Here is a 25,371-nt window from a genome sequence, read left to right as displayed (position 1 = left end):
GCTCAAAGTCATCATCAAGGTCAGGGAAAGGGAAGGCAGGAAGAGCTGGGAGAACAAGCAGGAAGTGCTGGGAAATAAGATGAGGCATTTTCAGAAGGGACAGTGGGAAGCACTCGGCCAGGCTGGGTCGAGGTTTCCTTAGTTGTACAAAACTTTGTGGTAGGCATAAGGGTGCGTGCCTGCAGCACTTGGGAGGCTGAGGCAGGAAGATCACTGGGCTGCAGAGTGAGTTCAAGGCCAGCCTGGATTACATAGCAAGACCACGCCTCAAAAACAAACAAAAAACAAACAAATGGAACTTTAGTGACTGTAGACCTCAGTGAACAGAAGGGCTTCACACGGAGCTTTATTCTCAGCCGTTTTTAAAATTTTCCAAGACAGGTCTTGCTCAGTTGATCAGGCGGGGCTCGATCTTAGATTCTCCTACCTCAGCTTCCCAGAGTGCTAGGATTAGAGGTGTATACACCACGCCAGGCTAAGGCCAGCCTCAGGCCTCTGCAGTTCTCCGGCAGGAGAATGCCTCTTAACCCACAGTGTTGCTTCCTGCAGTTTCAGGTAACCACAGTCAACTGCAGCCCAAAAATATTAAGTGGAAAATTCTAGAAATGTGTAACTCTTAGTGTTTCTGAGAATTGTGAAGAGCTCCAAGTTGCCCCAGCCCACACTCTGCAGCCTGACCACACTGCATCCCTGGGAGCCCCCTGGTTCTCAGTCCCCATGTGACTTCCAGTGACTCCTGTTTTACTTAAATAATGGCCCCGAACTGTGAGACTGCAGACACAAGCGACTTTAGAACAGCATGGTGCATTGTTGCTAGTCTGTTTTATTATTGCTTGCAGTTACTAATATCTTTCCCTGCTCAGTCTGTACATGAAACTTTATCTTGAGTGTCTGTTAGCTGGGCGTGACATGCACACCTGTGATCCCAATGTTGTAACCCACCCAAAAAGAAGGCCCCATGATGAAAAACGGGGCAAGACATCTTTTTTAAAAGAAGTGTTTTTATTTTAGCTGGCCCAGCAACACAGTGCAGATGAAATTTGCAAAGCTGTGCAACTAAGTTAGAATTTTGACTGGTTTTTATAGTTCATTTATGATTAGCTCATTGATCATTAAGTACATAGTGATGAGAAACAGAAACAAGGTGGGCCTTTGTTCCCCTTTGCTTGAGGTCAGAGGCGTTTCACAGTGGGTGGTTAGCCAATTCATAGCCCTCAGCCTGCCAATTCCGGGAACATTTGTCTCTCATAAAGGGAACAATGATTGACACAGCATCATTTGTCTCTTACAAGGGAAAACAAAGGTTGACATAGCACACAGGTTACTTGGGGGGGGGCGATGCGTACAGAACAGCATAACGAAGTGGTCAGTTAATCTATAACTATGTGGTTGGTGCTTGGTTACTAAGGTAACGAGCTCAGTACAGAATGACAATACTGCTAATAACTATCTTTTTAACTATTTTTGCTAATTATCTTTTAATCAATTATTTTAATTTTTCAGCATCTTAGTACAACACCCAGCACTCTGGAAGGCTGAGGCTGGAGGATCAAAAGTTTGAGCGCAGCTTGGGCCACTTAGCAACTTAGAGAGACCTTGTCTCAAATATAGAATAGAAAGGGCTGGAGTTCAGTCCCAAGTAACACAGACACGTGCACAAACACGCTCATGAGGAGGAGGAAGAGGAAGCAGCTGTAGATCTTCCAGCCCCACCAGGCCAAGGAAGAATTTAATTGCATCCCTGTTTCCAGTGGGCAAAGAAAGTGCCACCGCTTCCCCTTGTCGAAGCAATGCTGGCCCAGCGAGCTGGCGTGTGTGGTGGTCGCTTCCTTGCCATCTCCCTGCAGAGGACAGGAACCCTCCTGGCTCTGCATCCCCTAGTGCCCACAGTCCCCCTGCAGGAGGCTGGGAGGGCCCCTTTCAGTCAGCGCTGTCCCAGCTGGGCAGCAAGGGCAGGAGGGGCAGCACTGACGGCCTGCCCTGTCCTCGGCCCGCAGGGAGAGCGGCATGAAGGGTTCGGTCCTCATCAACGGGCTGCCCCGGGACCTGCGCTGCTTCCGGAAGGTGTCCTGCTACATCATGCAGGATGACATGCTGCTGCCCCACCTCACCGTGCAGGAGGCCATGATGGTGAGTCCTACCCCACCAGTGCCTCTGCCCTGGGCACCCTCTCTGGACTCCCTCCCAGTAGCACCCTGCCTGCCTTGGCCCACTATGTGCTGAGCCACACAAAAAATAACCCCAGGCCACAAGTGCAGCACACCTTTCTCATCAGGCACAGTCTGGCCTCTGAGATCACTGCTCTCTGACCTGGGCGATACTCCCTGCCGTGGAGGGACTTTCTGGCTGCCCCGGTGAAGGCCCTGAGAGGCTCACCCCCCCGCTCACCTGTCCACCAGATGCAGGCAGGCAGCCCATGATGGCTGAGCCCCTGCTGCGTCCCTGCACACATGCATCAGCTGTGTGAGCTCAGGAAAGCAGGTGTGAGATGGAGCCCAGGGTCCCAGGCTGACTCGGAGCCTGGTGGTACAGGGTTGGAGTGGGGCACAGGGTGGTGCAGGAGGTGGGGTGGAAGCCCATAGGCGCTCCATGGCTAGCAACACATGTCCTTGTGACAACTTCGCCCCTGTTTCTCTCCACACCTCTCCATTCCCATAGTCTTCACTTGGGTCCTCCATGGGGAAACAGTGTTGAGGGAGGTCACAAACATCCATACCTTTGGGGCACAGAAGTGTCCAGGCAGCAGCTGCCAGCACATTTCCAGAGTGACTGGTTACACTCTGAGCAGACTATGACCCTGCTGGGTGGGACCAGCCCATGGCAGCTGAGTCCACACTGATGCCTCACTGATGCAAGTGGTGGAAGCCACCAGTCCAATCAGCCTCTCGCTCCAGCTGCTTGGCCAGGCTCATAGCATGTGGCTCTCTGCTCTTCGGCTTTCTCCCTGCCTGTCACATGAAGCCCCCTGTAAGCTGGCGCCTCTCCAGGCAGCACCAGGGTTGTGGCGCCTGGGCTGCTGTTGGATTAGCAGATGGGCGTGTGCAGTGGTGTCCCTACCCAGGGAGGGATTGTCTGTGTTCCTGAGTTGGGCGGGGTGCAGCCTGTTCCCTGAGATGTCAGAGAGCAGCAGCCACGAGCGTTTCCCGTGATTCCCAGGGGTTCCTGGCTCAGAGAAGAAGAGAGAAGCGGGCTGTGATTTCAAACAACGTAGTCTTCTTTCTCACCCGTTCTGCAGGGAACAGAAAGAGAGGGCTCAGCAGGGCTGTTCCCATTCATCACCCCAGTACTGAGTGTTCTGTAGGTCGGAGCATACTTCTCTACATAAACAGGGTAGAGTGAAGCCCTGCGTGGGCATTCTGATGGCCACAGGGAACTAGGAGTATTTTCAGATGGAGCAGGACAAGCAGCCTGCCGTGGGATTTCCTCCTGCCCCACGCTTGCTGCTCTGTGTGTTCGGTGGACACTGTCTTCACACATCACCTGTTGGTCCCCGCCTCACATCTGCATCCTGGTGACCCAAGTTCACCCTCAGTGTGGCTGTGATGGACGGAGCCATTGCTTTGACTTTCCAGCTCAGTCACTGCACTGCTTCACAGGCACAGGTGGTGACGCTCTGTCCCGCCCCAATGTTGTCCCCAGATGGTACTGTGAAAAATGTCCATTTCCAGAATCAAACTCAGCTAGATTCTGATTTGGGGAATTCCACAATGCCCTTGAGAATTGCTTCTAACCTGAGCCTGTTGCACCTTTTCCCAAGCAAGGTCCCACCTCCTGGGTAGCTATGACACTGACCACCCATGCTGACCACACACCAGACACAGCTGTTCCTTTCTGTGTGCTGCTTCTGCCTTCACAGCAGCCAGGCAGACCAAAATGACATTCGGTGTCATGTGACAGAGAGCTGTCCTCCAGAGGAGTCAGGCCTTGCCCCGCACCACTCTGGGGCCTGGGGCCTCTTCACGCCTGCCTGCCTGCCTCTCTCTCTCTCTCACTGGCCTCTCAGCAGCGTCCCTCCTTTGTGAGGCAGTGAGAAAGAAACTGAGGCACCCAGGGGCCCCAGAGCACAGGTCCTGCGAGAGCAGGACCCAGATGTGTGCTGGGTGCACAGACCTCTGCTCGGATTCTGCCAGAGTTTTCCCAGTGAAGAACACCTCAGCAGATGAGGCAGGATGAGGACCTTCCTGGGGACTGCACCTCCCTGCTCCCACTGTGTACAGCTGCCAGCTCCCAGTGGTGGGTGCGGTTCCTAAACATGCTCTGCACTCCCAGTCAGGCACACGTTCGAGGGCAGGGTGCCTGAGCCCCCGACCCCCTGTGCCCCACATCGCCTGAGACGTGCAAGCAGGGTTGGTGCCACCACCTCTCCATGACCAGCCCCACCTTCGAGGAGCCTCCTGTGTTTCCAGGAGCTGTCGGGTCGCTGTGGCTTTTGAGGCTTGTGCCCTGACAGCTGTGCACCTCTGTCCCTATCCCTGCAGGTGTCCGCGCACCTGAAGCTGCAGGAGAAGGATGAGGGCAGAAAGGAGATGGTAAGTGTGTCCAGAGGCGGTGACCTCTGATTGGGAAGGACCCACAGGGGTTCAGATCTGCTTTTGCTTGCTGGTTTGTTCTCGCCTCTCCTTTCAAATACAGGTCAGGGTCACTTTGGGGGGGGCCATGGGTCACAGAGTCCAGGGACACAGCTCTGACTCGGGCTGCACCCCAGGGTCAGGTGGCCTTGCAGATGCCACCTCAGGGTGGAGACCTGTGCACTGCCCCTTCAGTGGTTAGCACGGGGTCTGATCGGAATACACAGTGGACGTTCAAATTAACAAATTACTCTAGTGAAAGCCACAGTGCTGGCCGGAGATGTAGCTCAGTGGCTCAGCGACTGCCTGATGGGCACAAAGGCACAAATTTGATCCCCACTACCGAAAAGAAGAAAGACACATTGCTATGAATCCATCCCAAACCCCCACACTTCCAGGACATTCCCAGCATCCCCTCATCCCCGTCCCTTCCTGCGGCAGCTCTGGAGTCCTCTTCCTGGAGTGTGTTTATGAAGGTGATCAAAAACACAGTGAATGGGCTGGGGATTTAGCTCAGTGGCATAAGCACCTGCCTTGCAAGCAGGCGGTCATGAGTTCGATCCCCGGTACCGATAAAAATGAAAAAGAAGAAAAAAAAAAAAAGAAAAGAAAAGAACACAGTGAATGCTGTGCCGAGTGCCATCCAACAGAAAGGCAGCTCGTAAAAACAGGACGCTGTGTCCTTGTCTGCCTGATTCACCGGCGCTAATACCATGTGGCTTCCTGCTCCTCCCAAAGTCAAAGTGACCATAAAAGGAACACATTTTTAATCCATTCAGGACACTGAGGCAGCCAGGACAGCACAGCTGAAGACCCTCAGGAGACAGGACTGCAGAGCCGCTGCAGGAAGAGGCCAGGATGATGGGACGGGTGTGCTTGGAGGGAGGGAGATTAGCAGCAGTGAGTCTTTTACTGTAAGAGAGTTTTAAAAATGTAAACCTTTGTGACACTTTTAGATTGCAGCACACACACTTGAGATTAAGCTATGTTTTATGCGTGCTGAAGACACAGATGATTTAGTCATTGGTTTAAAAATAACCCCCCTCTGCCCACACACTGGCAAGAAAAAAATTTGGCTCTTGCATGTTATTAACCAGCCTTTAAAAAAGAAAATAAACAGGTTTCCAGCGTGACTGAGATGTCCTCATTCCATTTTCACTTTTTCTGGCTCCTTAAACTCCCAGGGAGCAGGAAGGGTGCAGTCAGTGGCCTCAGTGGGAGCCCCAGAAAGCATGATCAGGGTGACCAGTGGGTGGACACCTGGTCCTAGGGAAGCCCAACTGGCATCCTCTTCACTTCCTGCCAGCACTGCTGGGGTTTTCAGTGTGAGACGAATCTGATGAAATCCCACTTACATAACAGCTATGCCTGTGGACACCCTCTCAGGGCAGGGGCAGGTCCTTCCCTTGCTCAGCAGAGCCATGGTCAGCAGGGTGCAGTCGTACATTGGAGGATGCATTCGACACTCTGCTGTTCATGCCGTTTTCTCCTTCCCTATTGCAGAGAATAGTTAACAGTAAGCAAATGTAAACCCTGTTTATATGGAGAAAACACCGGGCAGTTGTAGGGCTCCCTCCTCCGCCCTCCAGTGCAGGTGCCGGACACACACTCCCGGGGGGTGCTTCAGAAGACATTTCATATGGAGCTCCGTCATTCTGAGATTGAAGGCAAAAAGTGGGTTATCTGAACAGGGTAGAACCCAGGAGAGGCATGGAAAGCGTGGCATCGAGAATAGGCCTGGCCCTTTCCCAGGGCAGAGGGACTGGGCTGGCACCTGATTGGGCATCGCCCTTCTGTGGAGATGGGGTCCTTCAGGGGTGCCTTGCGGCAGCAGTGTCACCATGAGAAAAGGTCAGGACGCGCACACCGGGCTGACCTTTCGAGGGTGCAAGGCGAAGATGCCCTTCATGAGCTTGGAGAGAGGCAGTAGGAGGGGCTTAACCCGCAGGAGACCCAGCCTCTGCCTCCAGAACGGGAGCCGGGCCTCTCCACGGTGTCTGCCGGGCGGGCAGGGCTCTGTCGAAGCAGCCTGTGCTGATGCACACCATGGACGTGAAATGAAGGACTTGGCACTGGGCATGAGGGTGAATATGGAGAAAGCAGATGTCAGAGCACAGTCTGCTGGGGGACTGCAGTGACCTGGCCATCAGGACAGGGCCCTCAGCAAAGTGCTTTCCTTTTGGAGAGCCAGAAAGGGCTGCCACCCAGTGGCCAGTGGATTGGGGGGCCCAGGGTCCCCTCTCATGCTCGGCTGCCCATCACAACTGTCCACCCCATAGCCCTTCCCATGGCTGTCTTGGAGCGAAGCGCCCAGTGCAGACGCTGTGGAGGCCGTGGAAAAGGCCACTGACTTCAGGTGGGGAGGCCTCACACAGCATGAGTGACAGGGCAGAGCAGAGCCACGTGGAGGGAGTCACAGGAATGCAGAGCTGAGCCCCACCCACCCTAGCCAAGGACCCATGGACACCGCTGTACCTGAGCCACCATCTGTCACTCAAGACTCAAGGCCTGACATGTGACAGGGCAGCAGGCTGCATGGCACCTGTTAGTCTGAGCCCCACATGAAGGGGTCACAGAGCCAGGAAGCCTCTTCCCAGGTGCCTTCTGTGGGGACAGGTGTGCACCGCCCAGCACACAGCCATGGTGAGTGTGGCACCCAGCCCCGCCGTCCACAGGACCTGCTCCTTGCAGGGCATCTTTGGGGTGCAGCAGCATCTGGGCCCCTGTGAGTAACAGTGACAGGGAAGGTGTTTATTCCTCCTGGAAGCATGAGCCGGGGTGTGCGCCACAGGTGGCAGGATGCGCTGTTGTCCCTGGAAAAGGTGCGGAGCCCCAAGGAGCCCTCAGCAGTAAGGCCCCGTCCCGGTCCCTGCGCACTGGACTGGGGCTGCATCACTCGTCCCCGGACAGCAAGGCCCCAGGATGGCTCTAGTCAGGTGGCCCCGGAGTGGTTTGTCTGGTGAGATGGATACAAGCAGACAAGCTACTTGTTTGTCTTCTCTGGGTCACTTAAAACCAACCTGGAAGGTGTCACCTCTGTGACAGTGCTGGAGCACGTAGGCTGGGCCTTGGAGAGGTGGAGAAGGACAGACCCCTGCAATGCAGAGACCCACAGTAGCCTCTTCTCCTGCTCCAGGGAGCGGGGAGGTCAAAGACACCTGTGCCCGTGGACTGCACTGAATGTGAGCTGGGACAGCGGGGTCATCCTGCAGCCTCAGCCAGCAGTCAGAGGAGAGCTGGGAGCCTCCTGCTGGGAAACCAGGCAGAGAGCCACTGAACGAGTCCTGCCCACCAGCGCCCCCTGCTGGCCTTTCTGGGAGCCTCCCTGCAGTGTCCTCTGGAGTAGCGGCCCCCAGAGGAGCAATGTTGGAACCTGAGGTGGTCCTAGATTAAGGCCACAGCAGGATTTGAACCCAGATCTCTGACCGAACACTACACCACTTCTGGCTGTCCGGCTCCAGTGCACTGGTTTCTTCTGTCCCTTCAGCTGCCTTTCCTACTGCCCGTGCACAAGTTCAGAATGGAAATTTCCACTCTCTGATTCCCTCCTCCGCCCAATGACCTCATCTTCCTGGAGAGGCTGCTGGCCTGGGGTCCACTGGCCATGGCCCCCAGGGATCTGCGTCAGCTGCCAGGGGTGGTGACAAGGCCGGTAGATTCTGCAGGGAGCTTTGAGCCTGTGTCCCCATGGAGGGCCTGGTAGGGTGACGACGGGTGGCCCAACCTCCACCTCCCTCAGGCTGCTCTGGAGAAGTGCAAGGGACCTGCTGTTCCCACCATCCAGGTCAGGGCTGGGTGGCCCTCCTGCCGAGGTCTCTTCATCACCAACACCGTCTCCAAGGCCCTTTTCCTCCATCCTCACACCAAAGGGGCCTTCCAAGAGGCCTGGCTCATTTGGTGAGCCTGCAGGAACTGTGTCCCCATGTGTCCCATCAGTGATGACAGCCTCAGAAATACACACCCCGAGAGCATGCTTGCTGTGGCAAGTTTGTCTACATTATTTCATTGGGGACTCACGGAGGTCCCCTGTACTGGTCAGGATCCCGATGGGAGCCCAGTGTGGCAGTGCACGCCTGTAATCTTAGCACTCTGGGAGGCTGAGGCAGGAGGATTGCAAGTTCAAGGCCAGTCTGGACAATTTAGCAAGACCCCGTGTTAAAATAAAAAGAGCCTGGGTTTTGGCTCAATGTGAAGACCCTGGGTTCAGTCTCCAGTATTGCAAAGGAAGATGAATGGAAGAAAGGAAAGGAGAGGAGGAGAGGAAGAGAGGAGAGGGGAGAGGAGGAGAAGAGAAGAGAGGAAAAAGAACGATTGTCTTTTGGTCCATCCCTTGGTCAGTGCTAACTGGATGCCTCCTCCATGTGGAACGCTGGGCCAGGCTCAGAAGTGTGGTCCATGCCCAGTGCCAGGTCACCAGCCAGGGACAAGTCCAACTCCTCCACTGCGTCTCGGCCTCTGAGCTTGGAAGTCAGGACTGGGGGCTTAGGGGCTCATGGGGTGTGCGCTGGCCCCAGGAGGAGTGACCGGCAAGGTGGGAGCTCTGGTTGCATCAAGGTCCAGAGGACGGTCCTTCACAGGAACCCTGTCCCCTGTCCCCAGGTAAAGGAGATCCTGACGGCACTGGGCCTGCTGTCCTGTGCCAACACGCGGACTGGCAGCCTGTCGGGCGGCCAGCGGAAGCGCCTGGCCATCGCACTGGAGCTGGTCAACAACCCCCCAGTCATGTTCTTCGATGAACCCACCAGGTAAACGGGGACCATGGGAAGATCCCTGTCCACTTCCAGTTCATCTAGGTGGCCAAGGGGGCTGAGACCTGCACCCCATCCCCGGGTCCCTGCCCAGGCTGTGCTAGGGTCCTGTGCTCCAGGCGTCCTCTGTCCCCATGGTGCAGTGGGCTGGAATGGCAGCGGGGACCCTCCTCCCCGGGCCACGTCCCTTCTCACAGTGCCCTTGACTTGCAGCGGCCTGGACAGTGCGTCCTGCTTCCAGGTGGTGTCTCTGATGAAGGGCCTGGCCCAGGGCGGCCGCTCCATTGTCTGCACCATCCACCAGCCCAGCGCCAAGCTCTTTGAGCTCTTTGACCAGGTGTGTGGCCGGGGTCCCCTGCAGACTCCCCGACTTCCACCCAATCCTGCCTCAGAGACCCTCTGGGCTGAGGCTGGCCTGGGAACCCCAGAGGCCACCGGGAGTCCCCAGGCCTCTGCCTGGCCAATGGCCTGAATAACTGGCCAGTTGACTGCCTCACTGACTGAATGGAATGCCCTTCTTTCCCTCCTCCCCGCAGCTGTATGTGCTGAGTCAGGGGCAGTGCGTGTACCGGGGGAAAGTCTCCAACCTCGTGCCCTACCTGCGGGACCTGGGTCTGAACTGTCCCACCTACCACAACCCCGCGGACTTCGGTAAGAGCCAGGGAGAGCCTTTCCCACCTCCGGGTGGCACTGCTGGGTTTGCTGAGTGCCCCGCTGACAGCATGAGGAATCGAGGCAGGGCTTTTCCTTCGGTGGCTCTGGCCCCTGCCCTGAGTCCTCACTCCTGGTAGGGATGGCGGTCGCCGGTTCAGGTGCAGCCAGGGAAAGCTCATCTCAGGTGCCAGGACTAAGGATCCCGGGGCCCCACAAAGACCCTGCCCCAGGGCCCTGGCCACTCAGACTCACGTCAGTGTCCCCTGCTGGCCTCCCTGCCCCCAGCCCTCCTCATACCATAGCGATTCTTTCTGTAAATCCTCGGGGCACACGTGCCCAAAATTTCATATTTTCTACTCTGTCATTTCCTGAATTGTACTCATGCGGCTGCCCAGGCTGGGCTAGAACTTGGTATCCTCCTGCCTCAGCCTTCCAGAGTGCTGGGATGACTAGTGTGCACCGCCACACTGGATAGGACTGCTTGTCAGTCACCCAGAGGCCACGATAGGGAGGGAGACTGAGAGGGGCTCTGCCTTGGGGGCGAGACCCGGGCACATTTAAGAGCCAGGGGGCCGGCAGCTGGCAGCTGCTGCGTGTTTGTTCCTGAGAGGAAAGGAACGGTGCCCCAGGTGCCACCGAGCAGGGAAGGACGGAGGACGGGCCAGGGAGTGGGGAGATGCCAGGGGCCGGCAGGGTCTGTGGACCCCAGGGCAGAGTGGGGCGCAGGCCAGGGCCCCACGAGGAAAGCAGCCATCTGTCACCGTCTCCCGTGGAGGCTGCCTGACACCGCCCTCTGCCCCCGCAGTCATGGAGGTGGCCTCCGGCGAGTACGGTGACCAGAACGGCCGCCTGGTGAGAGCCGTGCGGGAGGGCATGTGCGACGCGGCCTACAAGAGGGACCTCGCGGGCGAAGCCGAGGTGAACCCCTTCCTTTGGCACCGGCCCTCCGAAGAGGTAAAGCAGCCAAAACCATTAAAGGGGCTCAGAAAGGTAATGCAGACCCCGGCCCGGGATGGCTACCCGCCAGCCTTGGCCCACGCACGGCGCTGTCTGTGCGGGATGACGCCGGGCGGGGCCTGACTGACCCTCTCCGTGCCCAGGACTCGGCCTCCGTGGAAGGCTGCCACAGCTTCTCCGCCAGCTGTCTCACGCAGTTCTGCATTCTCTTCAAAAGGACCTTCCTCAGCATCATGCGGGACTCGGTGAGCCATCCGCCGGGCCCCCTGTCCTCCTTGGCTCTCTGTGGGCAGCAGCCCAATGGGATGGAGGAACAGCTCCTGCCGGGGCTGTAGGGAGAGATGCCAGGGTCCCCCAACAGTGCCGCCCTTCATGGGACAGCCCAACCGCTGGCCTGTGAGAGCCAGGTCCAGTGTGACCTCTGAGACCACGGCTGAAAGGTACGGGCTCATAGGAGGGCTCGTGCCCACCGCGGCCAACCTGGCTGCCCCCTGTCTTCAGGGACACTGTCCTCGTCCACCAATTTTGAAGACAGTTTAGTGACAGCGGTGGCTTTGGTTTTAACAGCACCCAGAGCGTGCTATGCACACGTACATGTGTGTGCATGAGTCCATCCTCACCTGTCCGTGATGCACAGTTGTATAAACGCATACATAGGTGGGCAGAGCTGAGATCCACAGGGACAGGAGTGGAGGCCGGGGCTCCTGGGCCCCGGGCGGCCCCTGCGCATGCACACAGGCACCGAGGTAAGAGCCGTGTCTGCCCCAGGTCCTCACACACCTGCGCATCACCTCACACATCGGCATTGGCCTCCTCATCGGCCTGCTCTACCTGGGCATCGGCAACGAGGCCAAGAAGGTCCTGAGCAACTCCGGCTTCCTCTTTTTCTCCATGCTGTTCCTCATGTTCGCCGCCCTCATGCCCACCGTGCTGACCTGTGAGTGACCGTGCAGAGTGGGCTGGGCGCGGTGCCCTGCATTTTCCAGTTCCCTCCTGCGTGTGGCCTCGGCAGGCTTCACTGGTTAGGGTTAGATGAGCATATACAATGCGTACATCTGGGGAAGACCGCACAGCCTAGTGGGGGCAGATGGAGGGCGGTTTCTAAGGGCTTCTGACACGGCAGCCCCCGGTTCTGTAGCCAGCCTGGGGAACTCAGGAGCCCCAGCCTCCCACCGCCTAGCAGCCTGTCTGTAGTCATGCTTTTTTGTGTTTTTTTTGGGGGGAGGGGCCTTTGTTTTTGTTTGATTTCAGTTTTTCAGTGCTGGGAATTGAACCATGATCTCCATTGACAGTTCTTTATTTTTTTCAAATCCCGAGACAGTCCCACTAAGTCACTAAGTGCCCAGGCTGGGCTTGAACGTAATTCTCCTGCCTCAGCCTCCCAGACTGCTGGGATGACAGCCAAGCCCCACCAGGCTCAGCTCCTGGATTCTCCTCAGAAGAGGAACTGCGGGCCTTTCTGTTCAGCCAGGTCATCCTGAGACCCCTGCTGCGGTGCAGGCCGGAGCAGGGCCAGGCACCATCTCTCACTGTGCTGGGGAGGGGACCCAGGGCCCACAGCTGCCCTGCCCAGGACCTGTCCTATAGCAAAGAGAGGACCTGTGCCACTGGCCAGCAGGATACACAGACCGCTCTCCCTCCACTCTAGTCCCCCTGGAGATGAGCGTCTTCCTGCGAGAGCACCTGAACTACTGGTACAGCCTGAAGGCCTACTACCTAGCCAAGACCATGGCCGACGTCCCCTTCCAGGTGAGCGGGCTGAGTGCTCAGAGAGGGAGGTCAGGGGTTTTGGAAGGGGGCCCTGGACCGTGCCCTGGCTGACAGCCGTGCGTCCCCAGATCCTGTTCCCGGTGGCCTACTGCAGCATCGTGTACTGGATGACGTCCCAGCCGTCTGACGCTGTGCGCTTCGTGCTCTTTGCCGCGCTGGGCACCATGACCTCGCTCGTGGCGCAGTCCCTAGGCCTGCTGATCGGTGCCGCCTCCACGTCCCTGCAGGTGTGTGGTGCCCTCGGGGTGTCTGTGGTCCCCGCAGCCTGATGGGGCCCTGGCTGTTCCCCAAGACCCCAGCACTGTCCTCCTGCCCGAGGTCTGGACTTCCGAGATGGGGGCCTATGGGAAGGAGCCGCGTCACCAGGAGTATCAGATGGCACCTGCTCCTGGGCCCCTGCCTGCCCTGCCCAGGACTGTGTCTCCCAGCAGACAGTGACCACGCCCAGGGCCACCCAAACTGATAGTGGATTGGGACTCACCCACTCCTCCAGCAAGGTCTGCTTGTGTCCCTGCCCCACCCCAGGTGGCGACATTTGTGGGTCCCGTGACAGCCATCCCTGTGCTCCTGTTCTCGGGGTTCTTTGTCAGCTTCGACACCATCCCCACATACCTGCAGTGGATGTCGTACATCTCCTACGTCAGGTAGTCGGGTCGGGGGTGCGGGTAGACTGGGTGCGCTGCCGGGCCTCAGCCGGGCGGGACGCAGCTGGAGGGCTCGATGCCTTTTTTTTGTGCACCCCACTGTCCTCCAAAGGGCTGTCCCAGGCCTGCCCTACACAGCACTGTTTCCCTATCTCGTGTGAAATATGCTGTCACAAGAGCTGGATTCTCTGAGACACCTGAATGAGAAGTCCTGTGGGAGCAAGCCAGCCTTCATCTCTCTGCGCTGCTCCTCACAAGCTGGAGACAGGGCTGCCCCTCTGCAGTGTCCTTGAGACCTGTGTGGATCGTGCAGGGAAATGGGGGCTACACAGAACCTGGGTCCCAGCCACACTAGTCTGTGTGCTGGCCAGCACCAGGACTCTAGGGACCCAGACTTCCTTCTGGAATTCTGTGTTTGGGCTCCGCAGAGACGACTCTGGGACAGAAGGGCAGAGGGTGCACGCGTGGGTATTCAGATACTCCCATGTGCCAGCCGGGACGCCCACCCACCGTCACATGCATCTGTTAGAGAAGACGCAACCAGGGAGGGAATCCGAGTGTGCTTTGATTCACCTCACCTCTGATGTTGGTTCCGCGTCAGGTTTTGCTGGGGGTCTGGAAGAAACAAGACTGGGTGCAGCCACGGAGTGGAGCATTGTGTGTGCTCATCTTAGGGTAGAGACCCAGCACCCAGACTACAGCCCCAAACCCACTTATTTATTACAAACTGCAGCTGAACCTGAGTCCTGAGGGGTTGGTCCGGGAAAGGCTACTGCTATCAGCTGCTTGGCTGCTGGGATGACGGCAAGGGCTCTGAGTGCCTGCTGAGCCACGCCTGCCATAGGCTCCACACCACTGTCTTAGGAAGGTTTCAGGAGTCAAGGGAGTATCCAGGAATGAAAGCTCTTTGTCCCTTAGTGCCTCCCTTGTTCTGGGGCCATACGCAATACTGACACCCACAGCCTAAATGAGAGGTTTAGTTTGGCCTGTGGTTTCCAACATTTCACCTGTGGTTGGCTGGCTCCAGGAGAGGGCAGCCCAGCAGAGGGCCCTGTCGGAGGAGAGCCGCTCGATGCTGCGATGCTGCGTGGAGGACAGGAAGCAGAGGAAGGGGGATGTGAGCCTTCAGGCCACACCTCCAGTGGCCACCCCTCCCACCTCCTAAGAGCACATCAGTTGTGACCCTCATATTCCAGTCACCTCCCCAACACCCCTCAAATGCATTCAGGGGGCTTTGGAGGATAAACCTGGGCAGGCAGGAGGAGGCTGCAGCCTGGCCTTCCGCACAGGGCCCTCTCATGCCCAGCACTGCCCTCCTCCCCAGGTATGGCTTTGAGGGCGTCATCCTGTCCATCTACGGCCTGGACCGAGAAGACCTGCACTGTGACATTGATGAGACCTGCCACTTTCAAAAGTCGGAGGCCATCCTGCGGGAGCTGGACGTGGAGAATGCCAAGCTCTACCTGGACTTCATCGTGCTGGGGGTCTTCTTCGTCTCCCTGCGCCTCATCGCCTACCTTGTCCTGCGGTACAAAATCCGGGCAGAGAGGTAAAGCGGCCCATGCCAGCAAGGAGGAACATTAGACATGGTGGCCGAGGGCACTGCCGAGTGGCGGCCGCGTGCCTGTGTCCGGTGACACGGAGACTCCTCTGACCCCACCTGGCAGCCTCACCTGCCGGTCGGTGGGAGCCAGCGATCAGCTTCGCCGCTCACCTGGGTGGGACGTCTCTTACTACCTTTTCTAGCTTTACCTAGGGAGATGTAGAAAGGTTTGCTTTGTTTTTACATGCAGAATTTAAAGCCCCACAGACGGGGCAGGATTTAAAACTGCAACACAGCTGGTGACAAGAGGCCTCCTCGGTAAATCTGCTCCTGCTGTGGAGGTGACATTAGTCCTGGACGGGGAGCCAGGACCACTCCTCTGTGGGTCACATGGGGAGTCCCTGCCACGGAGCGGGGCAGAAAGCCTAGCGGGGAGGGATCCGTTCTACGGCTTCTTTCTCCTGGCTTTCCTTCTGAAGTCTGTCTCTCTTCTGACAAGTCACTTTCAGAACCAAAAGTTGGTAACTCTCTTTCATTTTAAGAAAGTGTATCTTTTTAGCACTTGTGGAGCTGTTCAGGGTAAATAACTCACTGTGTTCAGAGACTAAGAAAGCAGACCTAATGTTAGCGCTGTCTCATTCTGGGCAGACGCTGTGAAAAGTGGACATGGGCTCCCGGGGTGGTGGCACCGACACTGCCCGCGCTGAGATGCGGAGTCCTTGAGAGTGGCACAGACAACTCTCAGATGAAAGCAGCCAGCCCTGCCACATTATTTTTTCTACCTGCTTCTTACTTTGTGCGAAGTAGATGGCTTCTTGCTAAATTTCTGACCACCTTCGTTTGCCTAAAACACAAAATTGTGCGGATCAGCCCAACTGATTTTGAAGGATATTTTCCTTCCTCATCGATCACATGAACTACCTCCATCGCCCCTGGGAAGCTGAGCTGGGGGATTTCGGGCAGGCCCTGGAGCCTTGGGCCAGCCAGCACTACGAGGGGGACCTGGGCCAGCTGGATTGGACAGGCGGTGCTGATCGGGTCACTGCTAGGATAAGGGCTGCCTTGTCCTCCGGGATGGGATGACCCTGGTGTCAGAGTGGCCCTTAAGAGACAGCCCCTGCCCTGTAAATCATGGCTCTGGAGCCCATTTAGGTTGTGTGCAGCTCTGGAACCCCGAGGTCCCGAGGCCTGCGTTCCTGCTCGAGCAGAATGGAAAGGGTCCAAAGTGGACTGACTGTGTGGATTTGGCTTTAAAAATGCCTCGAGGTTTCTTTTTAATTTAATTTAATTTAATTTTTACTTCTGGATCTTTTTTTTGGCAAACGCAGTGGAAGCTGTATTAATACAAACTGTTAAGTCCGCTTATACAAATAGAAGATTGCCTTAGATTCAGTTTTTAACCAGGGTCCAACCCAGCCTTTATAAATAAAATCTTGATTTAGCTTCAAGTGTAGCCGCCCCACACGGGGAAGGAAGGCCTGCTCCACAGTCCCTGGAGAAGCGTGCAGGCGGGCAGGGCAGGCATCCCTGGTGAGGCCCGTCCTGGAGGAAGCCTTGCATCAGGGAGGTGCAGTGTTACGGGGCTGTGGGCTGTGGCCGGGGGAGCCACACTGCCATCCCGAAGACAGCCTCCCTTTGCCCGCCGCGTCCACAGAACCCGCACGTGGCACACCCAGGCTCCGTAGCGCCGCAGCCCTGGAGGGAGCCTTTCCCTAGGAAGTGGGTTATACACTCCATGGGTTATTCTCACCCTGTGTAAATGAGGGTCTGCCAGAGTCCCCCAAAAGGTCCATCACGGGACAGGAGAGCCAGTGGCCTGGACTGGGTGATACAGGTCAGTTTTTAGGGGCCCAACTTGAGCAGGTGACAGCGTGCAGGGGGCCCCTCAGGCTGGCGCTGTTGCCACAGAGCCTGGCTGCCACCTTAGGGTGCGGGTGTGCTCCCCTCCCCCTCTGCCACCCGGTTCCAGTGCTCAGATCTGTGTTTCCGGGGCCCCTTGCCTTCTCTTCTGGTTCTGCAGCTCCCTCTTCCTAGGACCTAAGGCCGCGACCACACAGTCACCCACGCTGTTTTCCAAATCACCGTGGGAAGAGGGGGTCCTGAGCTCAGTTCCTGCCGCTGAGGCTGGGGCTGGGGTGGAAACGACCCCCCAGATCTGACGCCTTGGGGTTCCTCTCGCTGTTAGCGCCCAGGTGCTCCTTTCTCCTGTATCTGAAGAGAAGTGTGAAGCCATGGGGGCTCTTTGCGCCCCCTGCTGGTACCAGAGGAGACTGCAGCCCAGGGAGTGCCCCTCAAGGAGACTGGAGGAGGGGATGGGAGGGCGCATGGGCACCCCTATAAAGGAGCTTCCTTCTCTGCTGCCTGCCCGGGGGTTCTGCCTCCTCTCTCCAGGCCGGGGACACCGAGGCAGGGAAGGGGAAGCGGGGAGGGTGGAGGCAATGGGCTGGCTCCCAGTTCTGGCCCCAGGCAGGTGGCCCAGAAGAGAGTGATCAGCAGTGCCCACCACGTGCAGGGAAGGGTGTTGCCTGGGGCCGCGCTTGCCCCTTGTCATGCAGGGGGCCCTTCTTGCCCCTGCTGGCCTCAACTGGTTAGCACGGCACCTGGCCAGCAGCTGTGCGCGTCTGCATGTATGCACATGTGTGTGAACATGTGTGTGCACGTGTGCACGCCTGCTCTGAGGTGTTGCTCGGCAGGGTCCCCTTCATCTCTGGTGCGCCAGCCCCTCACTGTCGCCGCCCTGACCTCGGAGAAGGAAAGAGAACTTTCTCTCCTTTCATGCCATGGTGCCGACGGTACCAGTGGGAGCGAAACCCTGGGCCTCTTGTTGGATGAACAGGACAGAAATCGGAGTGAAGCCCAGAGGGAAGATGTGTGGACAGAAGCTCAGACACTTTCCAGAAGTGAAGACTGCTAATAAAACGTTTTGTATCAAACTTTCTGCTTCCACATGGTGTCTAGTGCTTTGGGGACCAGCCTGAGCTTTGCTACGTGTTTAGGGTGTCTCGGGGTACCCTTCCTGACGAGACATGCTCTGATGCAGCTGGACATAGTCACCTGACCCCTCCAGGACCCCCAAGTTTTCCAGTGAGCTGTCTCGAGGCTATGAGTTTTCCCTATGTTCCTGCACCACCTGCTGTGTGTGGGGGCCTCTGGGGGGCCCCCTGCCCCTCCTCCAGAACCCACTCTCTTCCCTGGGCTCCAGCAGGGGACATCCCTGTCCCAGTGCTGGTCCCTGAAACATGCAGCTCTCAGCCCCAGCTCTGTGGCCCAGAGTCACTGGGACTTGAACCTGGGACAGAGAGGGGCATAGAGGCTGCATGGCCATGGTCCCCACAGCCTTCCCGTGAGGGGGAGGTACCCAGGGGTCACACTTGAGCTCCTCCCATGGGCGCCTGGCTTCTCCCTCCATGGCCATCCTCTCCAGGCTGCCCACTGCCACATCCCCGATAGAAGGTGTGATCAACAACACGGTGAATGCTTCCAGTTTTAAAAATCTCGTTACAGTAAAAGCCACAAATCCCCCTCGGAATCCTCCCCTTGGCTCCCACCATCCTGGCCGCGTCCTGTAGCAGCTCCAGAGTTCTCTTTCCCCAGGGTCTTCAGTGGTGCTGTCCTGGCTGCTTCGGTGTCCTGAACTGATCCAAACTGTGTCCCCTTCATGGTCATTGTGACTTTGGGGAGCAGCCAGAAGTCACACAGCACCTGATGCAGTGACTGAAGTTGGGGAGGACATGGTGTCAGAGGACGTTATGCTTTCATTTGACAGAAATGCCAGTGCCTGGTGATCAAAGTGTTTTGAATGTTCATTGTTTAAAAATGTATCACAGCAAGACCCATTGCATGAAGCCCTGCAAAACACTCAGGCCACCTGCTCCCCTGGGCCACGCTTGTCTCTGCCTGGGCAGTATGTCTTTTACTCTAAGAAGTTCCCTTTCATTTCAGTGGTCACCATCGTTTGGTCCCCCTCGTGTGTGATGGTGCTGACCCTGGTGTCCAGCAGGGTCTCCTGCAAAGACGGGTTACCGGCGTCCATGTGTGGGCTGTTTGTCCCTGGCTGGGGACAGATTGGGCAGCACTAAAGGGCCCCTGCCTGTCCCCAGCCTGGTGGGACTCTCGAGGCTCTGGGCAGAGCTCATCCAGGCTGCTTCCCTTCCTGGTCACCTTTCAGGTCCGTTTTAGTGCAGCGCAGGGTGTTGAGGTATCTCACCAGGGACCCTGGCTCAGGGCTGTCTCTCAGCCCTGAGATCTCAGGAAAACCTGTGGATACAGAGCCACACATCCCTACAGCGGCCCCCAGGGCTCTCACTAAAGTGGCTCCATCCAAGAGTGGGCCGGTGGTCCCTGTGACGGCCCCAGCCATACCTCACCACCGTGGGTTTCCCCAGGGCCACAGTGGGCATGACATTTGTTTCCTGCTCACTGCTGCCAGAGGTGCCATGTGGGACCTCTGCATTCTGGAGGGTGTGAGCCTGGGCCCTGCCCACTCATCCATTTCTGGGCTCGTCACCTAGCCACCTCTCTCTGGGGGCCCCTCCGTGCCCCCTCTCCTGTGGGTGACACACTCCAGGCCGAAGTGCTAAGTGCTAAGGCTAAGTGCAGGAAACCACAGGACACATTGAGAACCCCCTCTTCTTCCTGGACACGCCTGGATGCTCTTAATCCAAAGGGTCATGCAGTTCGGTTTTTCTGAAAGTATCTTAGGAACTACAGTAAGCTGTTTGAATTGTGTGCTTTGCAACTTTTTCTGTCCCGTGACCTGTGGGACATCATAAATCATAAATATTAATCATAAATATTGTTAATTCCTGGAGCTGACTAAAACATCCGCCAGGCATGGTGACACACACATGCAACCCCAGCACTCGGGAGGCTGAGGCAGGAGGATCACATGAGTTCAGCCAGCCTGGGCTACAAGTGAGTTCAAGGCCAGCCTGAGCTACATAGCAAGACTGTCTCAATAAGTAAGAATAAAATAAGACTAAAGATATTCTGTCATCCAAATTTCTAATGAAATAGGCCCAGTGCTCCCTGCCGGAAATGGGTGGAGGTCAGTGTGACAGACAGGTCCCTATGTGCAGCCGCCTTTCCTGCTTTTCTGGTCATTTTGTGCTCTGGAGACACTGTGTGGACAGCTGATCGCAGGGAGCTGCGGTGCTGTTCCTTTTATCTGATGAGGGATTGTCTAACTGTTACCCCTTCCTCAGCAAAAATCAATGCAAGTCACTTTGTACTCAGTGAGCGAGTGGGAACATATCTGACTCATGTGCAGGCGCTGTCTGTCTCATAGCGCTGTGTGGGTTGCTCTCCAGATGGAGCCCCACACCCTGGGACCCCTCGGGGAGAGAGGAGTTCCGAGCCATGATCCGTATTTATATGCAGAGCCAGCGGTGGCTCTCTGGGGCTGTGGCCCCTCAGTGGTCCCTGCCAGGCAGCCAGAGCCAGAGCAGACCTAGGACTCGAGCTCCCGACTCCAGCCCCACCCACCCTGTCCATTTCTGCCTCGTTCTCTGCAGATTCGCACCTGCAGTTTTTGTAGACTTGAACTCGGTTTCTGACTTTAGATGCCAGTCATGAACAACACGATACACGTGGAACAAAGAGCGGTATTTTCACATGTCCTTCCTCCTTCCTTTCTGCTCCCAGCTGCCCACCAGCTCTCAGACCTGCTGGGAGGAAGGGATGGGGAACTGGCCAAGGGCCACCCCAGGCTTCCTCTGGGCAGATATCTCCGAGAGGTGGGGGGCACCCACAGCCCCTGCTGTGCTGACACCAAGTCCCTTTCTTGGTGTCATTTTCCCTAAGCCCCCTCAGCGCCAAGAGGCCACCTCAGCCCATTGGGCAGATGAACAAACCAAACCTTAGAAAGGTCAGAGCATGTGCCCGAGGCCATCGAGCTGGAGGCAGGTTCAGGGCTCCACTCGCCTGGTAAGGGCTTGCGGGAGGCACAGCCTGGTCCCCTCCTGACCCCGTCTATCTGACTCCTGTCCCTCCTCAATGCCTAGATTTCTCCTACCAGTGCCCCCCAGTGTCGTCATGGGATTCTCTCATCACACACACGCTGCACACTTAGTGAACAAAGTCTGTGCAGGCACACACCTCTCCTGACCACCCGAGCAGTTTGGGGACAGAGGAATTGGCCACAAGACACACTGGATCCCCCCACACCCCGGCCCATGTAGGTAGGGAGAGAGGCCACCGACCCACACCCATGTTCCCTCTCCTGCATCCAGCTGGAGGGGTCTTCCCTTCGGCTTTAGCAGCTGTGTGGATGCCGTCCCTGGAATATCCCAGGAATCCAAGCGGCCCTTTCTTTCTGATGGACATTACTGTGCTTGTCTCTACATTCCTTCTGTGCTTTAATCTGAACATTGCACACACATCCTGCTAGCCTCGAGGCCTGCATTCAAACTGCAGAAGCCTTCCTGGGGCACAGTGGAAGGAAATCCTCGCTGTCTACCAGATGCTTAGAGGGCACCGACCCATCCCTGGTGGACCAAGGTGGGGGTGGGGGGGAGCACCCAGGGCTGTGGAGAAATGAATGGGTGTAGGTGTCCAGGGCGCCCTCTAGTGGGTGCGGGACCTGCACACCGGGGACGAAGCACCAGAGCTTGGGTGGAGGCGTCAGCAGTTTTGCAAGAGAGAAGCCTGCAGAGCCCAGGCCGCTGGGGCCTGGACAGCTGCACAGAGAGAAGCAGCAAGAGTCCTGTGTGCACCAGCTGCAAGGGGCGCCAGCAGGTGCTGGCTGTGTGTGCTGTTTCCAAGCCAGCGAGGAAAGTGCCGCCCAGGCCAGAAGGTGGGGAGGGGTGGGACCGTCAATAGGACAGGTTCCCGCTGAGGAAGGCCACGCACACGTCCTGGTCCTGCAGCACCATCAGATGTATGCCAGGTTTGGACCTCACCACAGCTGGGGCCCTGGGCCAGTGCTCCACGGCGGCCTCTCTGGGGCAGGCACTGAGGGAAACTCTAGACTCTGGGAAGACAAGCTTCGCCCTTTGCTGGGGCTCTTCTGCCCTGTGGTGGAGCCATTGAGGCTCTGTGCTGCCACTGCCACCCATGTCACACCCCAGCACATGGAGGAGATGAGGCCTGGCCCCTGGGAACAGCTCGGAAGGCCCAGGGGCTCCTGGTGGCTCTGCCCAGGTCGGACGGGTACAGGGAGCAGCAGGGATTTTATCTGCTGCTCCAACAGCTCTGGGGGTGCCCTGGAGAGACGGGGTGTCTGAGAAAGCTCCGAGGACTGTGGGGCCCTTCCCCACTGTTCTGGGCTGGAGCAGGAATGCTTTAGGCAGAAAGGCAGAGAACACAGATGTCAACCGCTGGGAGTTTTCTTTTTTAGTTCAAAAGGCACAACCCAGGTTTAAATAGAAAAGAAGGGGCAAGACACTGCCTGGGGCAGGTGGGCAGCTCCTCCCAGGACCATCCCCGGGGACTGGGCAGGGGTGGCAGGGCCTCCCAGGGAGGGCCCCCATAAGCAGCAACTCCCCGCATCGTGCAGCCTCCGTGGAGGCCCGGGCAGTCGAGGGCCTGGGGACCACGCAGGGGCAGGTTTGGAGATGGGGTGTGTGAGCCAGGCGGATGTTCCCTCGGGAAGCAGGCAAAGCTGGGGAGCAGGCAGAGCTAGGGAGCGGGCACAGAGAAGCCCTGGCAGCGGTAGAAAGGGCCTGTGGTGGACTCGGGCCTACTTGGTGATTTGGGGATCTTCCAGGAAGTGGTTTGCTGGGCAGTGGACATTCTCTGGTGGTGGGGTGATCCGCAAGGCTTCCTCATTTCACCCAGAAAGAAGCCCGAGGCATCCCCTGGACTGCAGTGGGGCCCTGGTGCCGCACTCACAGTGGCCAGCAGAGGGCGCTGCCTGAGGTTCTGTGTTTGGTCTCATTTCCAAGTGAGCTGCATCTTGCTTCCCTGTCTGCTCCCCGCCCCTAGCTGGGCACCCTGGGAGCCCTTATGCACGTAAGACAGCCACCCCCGGGGTGCTGTGAGGCTCTTCTCTTTTTGTCCTAACCACGCTCTGGACTTGGGGCCCAGAGAGAAGCAAGAAGCACTCAAGTTCCTAATGGGAGATGAAGGCAGACAGGGCACCCAGTGACACCCCAGGAAGAGCTGAGAGAAGGGTCCCTGAACACACTGTCCATTCCCAAGAGGCAGCAGGGCTTGGACAGCTGAATCCCTGGGAATGACCAGATGGGAATTGCTTCTGAGAGCTCCAGGGGAAAGAAATCGAGTTATGATAAAAATAATCTTTATTTGTGCACACGGGGAGCCTGGTGTCATGGTGCACATCTGTAAACCCAGAACTCTGGGAGGCTGTGGCAGGAGGATCAAAAGTTCAAGCCCAACCTGGACAAACGCAACGCAATGACACCCGCACGGGGACCCAGCAGCACCTCGATATCCTACCGCACAGCCAGGGCTGCAGACCTGTCAGGGCCAGGACTCAGCACACGAGGTGCCCAGGGCGCCCAGGCCCCTACCTCATGGTGCCTTAGCTCATCCCAGCCCCAGGAGGGCTGGCAGGGGGATCCCCAAGACTAGGGAGAACTCAGGGAGCAGGGAGGGGTGGCTGTGGTGTCCCGCCCGTGGGAGGAGGGTGTGGCAGTCCCCGGAGGGTGTCTCAGGGCCCCAGTGCAGGATTCTCTAGGTCTCAGACGGTGGATGCCTCAGGGAACCTGTACCCCTTGTCCTTTTCCTGGCATTTTGCAGAATACCCAAGGCTAGACTCTTAGATTTATGGGCTCCTAATTCTGGGGGCCAAGAGCATGGAGCGGGGCATCACACCAGCACGGCTCACTGGGATCACATGGTGGGAAGCAAGGTGGGGACTTGAGTGAGCCAGCTCTTCCCAGCCAGCTTCCAGAAACTCACGACATTCTAGCACTCACCCCCAGTGAGCGTGACGACCTCATGGCCCACTGGAAGGTTCCCTCTGATCCACGTCACCATGCTGGGACTGAGCTCCCAAATGAGATCCCTGGGGCCCCCTCGGCCACTGGAAACAGAGCAGCACCGTGGGGAACCCCAGCTCCCAACGCACCCTAGCGCTGTACGGTGCCCGCATCTTTCCCGTCAGCAGCCGCTCCACCCCACGCAGCCAGGGCAGCAGGAGGGTGGGAGAAACTTCCAGAAGGAATGCCAAGCACTGCTGTGTCTACGCTGCGGCTGAAGGGCTGGAGGACAGAGCTGCCCCCAGCCGAGGGAGTGGGTCTGGGGTGGACTGGTGTCTGGGTCCCTCTGGAGGGGACAGGGATGGAACACAGTGCAGGACATTCAGGGTCCAGGGAGAGAGGGTGGGGCTGGGGGACGGTGGGTGCAGGCGAGGAAGCTCCTGGAGTCCATGGGGCATCGGCCGCCACAGTTCCCAATGACCACAGCGAAGGAGGGAGCAGACCTCAGCTGTCTGCCCCTGCACAAGGCCGAGGCTACCACAGCAGCCTGGGGACAGGGACACTAAATCCCTTCTCCAGTAGGATGAGGCCACACCTCACAGGCTGGGTGTGATCACCCTGAAAGGGATGCATGCTCCAGAGCCCAGGCAGCAGGGTTCCTGACCAAGGAAGCTGGTGCCCTGAGGGTCACTCCAGGCCAGCAGGGGGCACAGCTGGGCACTAGACTGGACTCGATCGGAGGGCTTCAGATTCCCAGACTGGCAAGCCACCAGACTGGGTCGCTTTGAGCCAGACCTTGGACGCATCCCCTAAAGAGATTGTGCTCCCTTAGCGCCAGACAAGAGTGGCAAAGCCCAAGGTCTGAGATCAGGCTGCTGCTAAGGGTGTCTCTCTCCCAGGGGAGGAAACCAGGGACCCAGCTCTGGGGCTGTGAGTGGGGGTAACTGAGCAGTCCCCAGGGAAGCAGAGCGGTAGGTACAGTGGGCGGGGCCACACAGGACGAGTGTAGGTTAGGGGCAGGCACCCCAGCAGTGGGGTGGGTGGCACTGCAGGGATCATGGGGTGAGCTCCCCAGGCATCTGCTCCAGTGACACTGGCTGCAGCCACATTGCAAGGCCCCTCCAAGTGTCATGAGTGCCGGGATCAAGGAGCAAATAAACAGGAAGGAGGCCAGCCTGACGGGGGTTCTGGGTTTGCTACCTTCACCAAGACGCACAGTGCTGGCTTTTTGTACTCAGTATTGTTTTTGTAGCACTGGGCATTGAAGCCGGGCCCTTGCTGTGGGCCACATCTGCAGCACCTTGTTTGTTTTGAGACAGGAGCTGGCTAAGTTGCTCAGACTTTTGATGCTCCTGCCTCAGCCTCCCAGCGTGCTGGATCACAGATTGCACCACCACGCCCGGCAATTAGTGATTTTTAAAATTTAGATGTGACATGCTTCTTCTTGGCTTACAGAGGAGAGGCCAGGCCTTCCCTGTCACATGGACCACTGGGTCTTGCCCCGTTAGGGATCCCTGGGGTGTGCTGGATACTCCCCTCCCCCAACACACACACACATGCAACAGCACATAGTAGAATAAAGAGTCGCAGTGGAGGGTCTCGGGC

General features: G+C 57.6%; 1 protein-coding gene across 3 annotated transcripts in view; it reads left to right on the top strand.

Moving 5' to 3' along the window:
- The window catches only part of Abcg1 (ATP binding cassette subfamily G member 1), a 45,942-nt gene extending 28,125 nt beyond the window's left edge, over positions 1-17,817 (top strand). Inside the window, exons 4-15 of one of the 3 annotated variants that reach the window (XM_003463958.4) lie at positions 1,998-2,130; positions 4,479-4,529; positions 9,168-9,313; positions 9,530-9,653; positions 9,853-9,967; positions 10,776-10,924; positions 11,071-11,172; positions 11,696-11,864; positions 12,576-12,676; positions 12,766-12,924; positions 13,223-13,341; positions 14,666-17,817. In XM_003463958.4, coding sequence (XP_003464006.1) covers positions 1,998-2,130; positions 4,479-4,529; positions 9,168-9,313; positions 9,530-9,653; positions 9,853-9,967; positions 10,776-10,924; positions 11,071-11,172; positions 11,696-11,864; positions 12,576-12,676; positions 12,766-12,924; positions 13,223-13,341; positions 14,666-14,894 — 1,597 coding nt within the window. In that variant the 3' untranslated portion in view covers positions 14,895-17,817. Of the gene's footprint in view, positions 1-1,997; positions 2,131-4,478; positions 4,530-9,167; positions 9,314-9,529; positions 9,654-9,852; positions 9,968-10,775; positions 10,961-11,070; positions 11,173-11,695; positions 11,865-12,575; positions 12,677-12,765; positions 12,925-13,222; positions 13,342-14,665 lie in introns of all 3 variants that reach the window. The other 2 variants (XM_003463959.4, XM_023562482.2) reach the window with 2 other exon arrangements.
- Positions 17,818-25,371: the final 7,554 nt, after the last annotated feature.

The sequence above is a fragment of the Cavia porcellus genome, unplaced genomic scaffold (genome assembly GCF_034190915.1).
Source record: "Cavia porcellus strain 051 isolate PalLab524CR breed Dunkin Hartley unplaced genomic scaffold, mCavPor4.1 scaffold_15, whole genome shotgun sequence".
In the NCBI taxonomy this organism is placed as follows: Eukaryota; Metazoa; Chordata; class Mammalia; order Rodentia; family Caviidae; genus Cavia; species Cavia porcellus.
Note: the sequence above shows the minus strand (reverse complement) of the source record. Positions and strands in the feature narration are given on the sequence as shown.